Raw genomic sequence first — 7,811 nt, 5'->3', positions numbered from 1 at the left:
GGGTCCGCTCTGCAGGCCAGGAGCGGCCTAGCCTGAAGAGGACAGCAGGAGTCTCGCCTGTGCAGGCCAGGAGCGGCCTTCCCTGAAGAACAATCTGAAGCAGAAATAGACTATGAAGAATAAGGGATGGAAGGAGCAAAAGCCTGAATGCTTCATACAACAGTATATAGGTGTCTGACTACCTTCTGCTCCAATGAACAGTGCAGCTAAGCGCGAGTCAATGATCACAGCCCGGTGTGAGAAATAAAACACAGAAATATTTATTTTAAATTATCAATATACAAAACAGAACTGTGAATAAAATGGAAGTCACACATTAAAATGATACAAAAATAAGGTCATGAATAGAACGTGCCGCCCTGCACTGACATTAGTCTCATGTGTTTGGGGCCTTTACAACAACCTGTTACAATTCCTCTGTTACCAGCAAAACCTTTGGTCTTAAATGACATTCTTATAGTAAATGGATGCATGCCAGCACTGAACTAACTTTTTATTGCGAAGCATAAGAACTTTGGAAAGGATGCCTGTAATGACGCTATCCCAGCCCATTCTGGATGCCGCGGATTTTCCGTGCAAGCTGTATGTCCTTCGGGTAGAGCGTGACCCTCTTGGCGTGGAGGCTACACAGGTAGGAATCCTCGAGAAGCCGGACGAGGAAGGCCTCAGCTGACTGCGGATACAGGAAAACGTGTAAGCAGTAAAGCATGCCCGCCGTATGTGTGTACACCAGGGGTAACACTATTTCTGGGAATTGTAGGACTTGGATCCGGCATGGTCACTTGTCTCCCCCTTGAAGGCTGCAGTCAGACAGCTGCATCACACACCTGAGGATCACATCAAATGGTCGGTCAGGCCGGCGGCTCTCCGGACCCCAGCGTCACAGTGTCATGTATTACTATCCTCTGGTGAGTAGTGCAGCTGTCTCACTGCATCCTAATTCTCAGTTTCTGCTGAGCTAGTGGGTTGAGATTAGCTGCTATGATAGTGGCTCAGTGGTCAGCACTGGAGCTTTGCAGTGTTGGGTCCTGGGTTCAAATCCCACCAAAGACGACATCTACAAGGAGTTTGTGTGTTCTCCGTCTTTGGATGTGTACCATATAAGTGAGTACAATAAATACAGCAGATATACACTACTCAAAATTGAAACTGCAACACATGATGAATAAACATATTAATGATATAAAATATGGAAACGTCTTCATTTATTCAGCATCAGGTATGAGTAACACGGGCAAAAGTCCTGACACTTACAGCCTTAGCTGCTATCACTGAGGTTATTAATGGTCCTCTGAGGAAGGTTCTGCCGCTGAATGCACTTGGGCAAAACATCAAGATCTTCCGCTGGCAGCTCCTGTGTAATCACCAAACAAGGATGCTGAGATGTGCTCAATGGGAGACAAGTCTAGAGACTCTGCAGCCACGGGCGCACGTGTAAAGCCACACAGGTTACTCACAGGGACAGAAAAATAAAAAAGCAATTCTGGAGTTTTGATTTTTTAGCTTTAACCCCTTTCTGACCTCGGACAGTATAGTACGTCCCGAGGTCAGATCCCCTGCTTTGATGTGGGCTCCGGCGTCAAAGCCGGGACATGTCAGCCATTTTGAACAGCTGACATGTGCCCGCAATAGAGGCGGGTGGAATCGCGATCCACCCGCCGCTATTAACTAGTTAAATGCAGCTGTCAAGCGCTGACCGCAGCATTTAACCGGCGCTTCCGGCCGCGCCGCCGGAAATGAGCGCATCGCCAACCCCGTCACATGATCGGGGGTCAGCGATGCATCAGGATAGTAACCATAGAGGTCCTTGAGACCTTTATGGTTACTGATCCCGGCCTGCTGTGAGCGCCCCCTGTGGTCGGTGCTCATAGCACACCTGCATTTCTGCTGCATAGCAGCAATCTGATGATTGCTGCTACGTAGCAGAGCCGATCGCGTTGTGCCAGCTTCTAGCCTCCTATTGAAGCATGGGAAAAGGTAAAAAAAGTAAAAAAAAAAAAATAATATATAAAAAAGTTTAAATCACCCCCTTTCGCCCCATTCAAAATAAATAAAAAACAAAAAAAAACACTACACATATTTGGTATCGCCGCGTTGAGAATCGCCCGATCAATAAAAAAAATTAAAAAAAGGATTAACCTGATTGCTAAACGGCAAACGCCAGAATTACGTTTTTTGGTCGCCGCGACATTGCATTAAAATGCAATAATGAGCGATCAAAAGAACGTATCTGCACCAAAATGCCATCATTAAAAACACCAGCTCAGCTCGCAAAAAATAAGCCCTCAACCGATCCCAGGTCACGAAAAATGCAGACGCTACGGGTATCGGAAAATGGCGCCATTTAAAAAAAAATCTTTTTTGCAAAGTTTGGAATTTTTTTTTCCACCACTTAGATAAAAGAAAACCTAGACATGTTTGGTGTCTGTGAACTGTTAATGACTTGGAGAATCATAATATATGCTCAGTTTTATCATTTAGTGAACCTAGTAAAAAAGCCACTCAAAAAACAAGTGTGGGATTGCACTTTGTTTTGCAATTTCACCGCACTTGGAATTTTTTTCACGTTTTCTAGTACACGACATGCTAAAACCAATGATGTCGTTCAAAAGTACAACTTGATCGCAAAAAATAAGCCCTCACATGGCCATATTGACGGAAAAAAAAAAAAAAAAAGTTATGGCTCTGTGAAGAAGGGGAGCAAAAAACGAACACGGAAAAACGGAAAATCCCAAGGTCATGAAGGGGTTAAGGGGAGAGATGTCAAACTGAAATACATAGAGGGCCAGAAAAAAACTTGAACAATGTCACAGGCCAGCGGATTTTGTTGCCTATCTGCAGCATTTTTGGATGCGCAGAATTGCACCAAATCCGCAGTGTAGTGCACAACCAATGTTAATCAATGGGAATTACAGCATTGGTGTGCACATGCTGCAGAAAAATACATGCAGATTTGCAGCGTTTTGTTTTCCTCAGCATGTCAATTCTTTTTGCGGATCTGCAGCGTTTCTGCACCCATTCAGTCAAATCCACTGCAAACCATAGGTGTAAAAAGGTTTGCAGTTTTGCTGTGGATGTGCGTGTGAAAAACGCTGCAGAAAAGCAGGAGGAATAGTGTGTGGATGGAGAATATGTGTGTGGGCAGAGGCGGTGTGCGGAGAAGATGTGAGTATCTGTAATCCATTTAACGAGTGTTCCACGACGATCTCCCGTGTTGAGCTGTCACATCAGGAGATGTCACTGTTCTACAGAGCCTCCGGCACTGACAGGAGGTATCCTCCACACTGTATCCCTCCACTGCCGGGACAGAGGTCACCTGAGTTCATGCTGTCACCGGCAACGCCCTGTGAGAAAAGTGAGAGCACAAACTCTGGTGACCTCTTCAGTGATGCACTGCAGGAGCCATAGTCTGTCAGTGCACTGCGGGAGGCCCTGTAGAACAGTGACATCTCCCGATATGACAGCTCTACACGGGAGATCCTCATGGGACACTCATTAAATGGACTGCATCGGAACCGGGAGTATTTGTGTTGATTTATTATTTTATTTTTTTGCAGGTGATCGAGGGAGGCACATGGATTAGCTGTATAATTAAGATGGGAAACTGTTTAACTTCATTAAAATACGGTACTTTATTCTGGCTGTGTCTTTATTTAACAACTATAGGATTAGTAATGGATAGGTGTCTTATTGATGCTTCTCCATTACTAAGCCGGGCTTGATGTCACCTGACAATACAAGGGTGACAGCAACCCCACAAATATTACCCCCCCTTTCCACCACTACAGGGCAAGTGGGAAGAGAGAGCCCAAGTGCCGGAATTGGCGCAACTTAGAGATGCACCATTTCTGGAGCGGCTGAGAGCTGGTGTTTGTAACCGGAGGGGGCCAATATCCATGGTCCCTTCCTAGCCTATTAATATCAGCCCGCAGCTGTCTGCATAGCCTTTTCTGCTAATTATAGGGGATCCCCATGTTTTTTTTTTTTTTTTTTTGGGGGGGGGTCCGGTCTATTTTAATAGCCAGAAAATGCTAAAAACACAGCTGTGAGCTGATATTAATAGCCTGGGAAGCTCCATGGGTATTAACCCCTTCCCAGGCTATAAACATCTGCCCCCAGTCACTGGCTTTCCCTCTGGTTTGCAAAAAAAAAAATGTGTTGGAGCCCACGCCATTTTCTTTTTAAAATTAAACAGATACTGCGTTTAAGGCCGGGGTCACACTTGGGAGAAACTCGAACGAGTCTCTCGCAGCAATACCCGACACTGCCACCAGCACTCGGGACCGGAGTGTGCGGCTGCATGTATTTCTATGCAACTAAATGCTCAAGTCCAAGTGCCAGGGGCAGTGCCGGGTATTGAGGTGCGAGACTTGTGCGAGTTTCTCGCAAGTGTGACCCCGGCCTAAAGCAGATTTTGTGTTTGTTTTTATTTAACTCTTTATGCACCATTTTATTATGTTTATTACTAAACATCGGGCTTGGTATTATCCGTCTATCTATTTATTATCCATCTTCCTTTCCGTGTGTAAATATTATTCTACAATGGACTATGTAAAAGAAGAGGTTGGACAAGGAAATTACATCAATTTTTTTTGTGTTAAATAATAAATCTGTATGTAGCATACAAAAACGCAGACAAATCCGCATCAAATCAGTGTGTCGTTGTGGACAGTTTTCACATGTACTAGAGACTTACACAGGTAGACACATTCAAGTGAATGGGTCTGTGCACATGTCTGTGTGTTTCCACGGACCGTGTGTCCGTGGGCAAAATACGCCAATATGTCGGCTTAACAGCAGCACAGGCCGCAAAATGTCTTGCAAACATGCACACTGATGACACACGCGTGTCAGGGTGACATGTCCTGGCGCCTGAGAAGCAGCGGTACAGTAAGTGCTGTTCCCCGGCGCCAGGTGCTGAAGATGGCTCTCATCATTCTCCCCTGCTCTGCGGCAATCAGCACGAGCAGGGGAGAATGTTGACAGTTATATTCAACTGAGAATAGGCAGCAGATGAAGGGACTACTAATCCCATCAGCCTACACCTGCTGCCACTAATAACGAGAACAGGCAGCGCCAGATGGGAGTATTAATCAGCTGCTGACTGCATATAAATATTTATTTATAAATAAAATGGCATGGGTTCGGTGACATCGATGTTGCGTTCCCAGCCGGGCCCCTGAACTGCGGTGACCTCATCACAAACGTTTTCTCACGGTGCTGAGGTCACTGCAGTTCAGGGGCCTGGCTGGGAACGCAGCCTCAATGACTGGCGGGAACCTCGATGATGTCACCGCTAGTCACTGAGGCTACGCTCGCAGCAGCGCATTCACCAGTAGTTCTCAGCCTGGATTGTCGCATCTCAGCACCATCCAGGTTGAAAACCATTCATCTTCCAGATATGGATTACAGCGTGGGACAGAACGACAGTGTTTTGTTTTATTTCAAATAAAATACACAGCCAGTAGAAAGTAACTTTAGGATTAGTAATAAATAGGTGTCTTATAGACGCGTCTCCATTACTAATGCGTGGGCTTGATGTCACCTGACGATACAAAGATGACATCAACCCCACAAATATTAACCCCACTTGTCACCGCTACAGGGCAAGCGGGAAGAGCCGGGCAAAGCACCAGAATTGGAGCATCTAATAGTTGCGCCTTTTCTGGACTGTTGCGGGCTGCTATTTTTAGGCTGGAGGGGGCCCAATATCCATGGCCCTTTACCAGACTGAGAATACCAGCCCCCAGCTTTAGCAGATTGTCAAAAATGGAGGGTGGGTTGGGGGAACCCATGCATTTTTTTTTTTTTTTTTTTTTAAATTAAAAAAAAAAAAAAAAAAAAAACACAGCACGGGGACCCCTCTATTCTTGATAACCAGCCTTGCTGAAGTTAACAGCTGAGGGTTGCAGCCCACAGCTGTCAGTTTTGCCTGGCTGGTTGTATATATGTGTAATACATATATTATATATATATATATATATATATATATATATATATATATATATATATATATATATATATATATATATATATATATATATATATATATATATATATATACATATACACACACACACCTATGCTGTTTTTTTGTTTTTGTTTAATGTATTTATTTATAATGCAGGCAGCTCATCAGCTCCTGCTCTCACTTATTAGTGGCAGCAGGTGTAGGCTGATTGAAGTAGTAGTCCCATCAGCCACCGCCTGCTCTCGCTGTTATCAGTTGAATACAACTATCAGCATTCTGTCTTCAGCATCCGGCATCGGGGAACAGCGCGAACAGTACCGCTGCTTTCCTGGTGTCGGTGTGTGTGGTACTGATGCGGCACATGGTTGCCACAGACATACACTGATATCTCTGGTATTGGTTTTTCCAGTACCGGAAATATCAGGATGTGTGAAAGATCCCTTAAGGTGTTTATCATATAGTTTAAATAATTCCTTATTTTTCGAGAAAGAGCTTTTACACACAGGACACAGGTACTAAATATGCACTTGTTTTTTCAGAATTCCAATTTTTATATTTTCCATTTTCCCCTTCACTTATGATCCCTTAGAGGAGGGCTTGATCCTGTGATTGTTTGTTGTTTTTACTGCCATACCACAATATTAGTGTAGGAAAGCTGCCTGTCTTCTATGAAGCAGTGAGCGCTGCTGTTATGTCTAGGCTCCATAGTACAGTACTATGATGGCAGTCATGGGAATTTACAGCAGGCCGTATGGGTGTCATGTCAACAAATCAGAGTATGGGGCCGATGGGTGCACGAGACTGCACGCCGCCATGCATTGCAAGCAATAAATGAAGCCATCAGTCTGACGTGTGGAGTGCACTCCGCTAAGGAGCCGTCTCCGAGCACCCATTACTTATGTCCAAGCATTGGGATAGGACACCAACCTCCTGTAGCGCCATTATTGCTGTGCTCTGCCAGGCGTACGGCATGCCACGGGAGTACTCCATGCAGATTTCCCTCACCTACAGGAATGACAGGAAACAAGACGGTTCTTACTGATCACTAAAACCAGAAGACACAGAAGAGCAGCCGCAGAGACCAACTCCACTCACCAGCCTGGCAAATGGAGCTTTCCGTAACAGCAGCTCCGTAGACTTCTGGTACTTTCTTATTTCCATCAGCACTCGTTTTCCAGGCCGGTAGGGTCTTTTCCGATTTGTGGCCTTTTTTCCCTTTCCTAGTTTATCCAGAAGACATTGATCACAGTTTACATGAAGCTTCATGCAATGACCACTAGGGGGAGATCATTGTATATAAATTCACACAGGAGCACAGTCATCTTACATTACAACATGCTCCCCCTAGTGACAACAAAAATGTTAAGGATTTAAAGGGATATTCCCATCTCCAAGATCCTACCCCAATATGTAGTAGTCGTAATAATATTAACAAATACCTCCAATTAGAAATTTAGTAGTTTTTCTGATTCGCTTTGTCTCCTTCCTCAACGACCACCAGCAACTGGCTAACTCACTATATCAGTGGTTGTAACCATGGATACCTAAAGTCCTGCAATGCCTGCACATGAGAAAAAAAAAAAAAAAAAAAGGAGACAAAGCGAATCTGTGTGAGGCTGTGTGCACATGTCCGGAAAGTACCGTATGCAGAAATTTCCTGAAAAAAATCCTGAGGTTTTCCGCAGGAATTCTGCACGCATTTTTATCGCATATTTTTCCCAGAGGTTCCCAATGCAATAACATAGTGGGAAATCCGCTTAACCCCTTTACCCCCAAGGGTGGTTTGCACGTTAATGACCGGGCCAATTTTTACAATTCTGGCCACTGTCCCTTTATGAGG

General features: G+C 44.6%; 1 protein-coding gene across 3 annotated transcripts in view; it reads right to left on the bottom strand.

Annotated features, from left to right (window-relative positions):
- Positions 1-237: 237 nt before the first annotated feature.
- Positions 238-7,811, bottom strand: part of LOC138662738 (histone H3-like centromeric protein A) — a 29,491-nt gene continuing 21,917 nt past the window's right edge. For 2 of the 3 annotated variants that reach the window (XM_069748632.1, XM_069748633.1), the window contains exons 3-5: positions 7,067-7,191; positions 6,899-6,976; positions 238-673 (exon numbers count right to left, since the gene is read on the bottom strand). In XM_069748632.1, the coding sequence (XP_069604733.1) occupies positions 539-673; positions 6,899-6,976; positions 7,067-7,191 (338 nt within the window). In that variant the 3' untranslated portion in view covers positions 238-538. The remainder of the gene's footprint in view (positions 674-6,898; positions 6,977-7,066; positions 7,192-7,811) is intronic. The other variant, XM_069748631.1, reaches the window with a different exon arrangement.

Source organism: Ranitomeya imitator, chromosome 2, assembly GCF_032444005.1.
Source record: "Ranitomeya imitator isolate aRanImi1 chromosome 2, aRanImi1.pri, whole genome shotgun sequence".
NCBI lineage: Eukaryota > Metazoa > Chordata > Amphibia > Anura > Dendrobatidae > Ranitomeya > Ranitomeya imitator.
The sequence above is the reverse complement of the archived record's forward strand: the minus strand, read 5'-3'. Positions and strand labels throughout refer to the sequence as shown.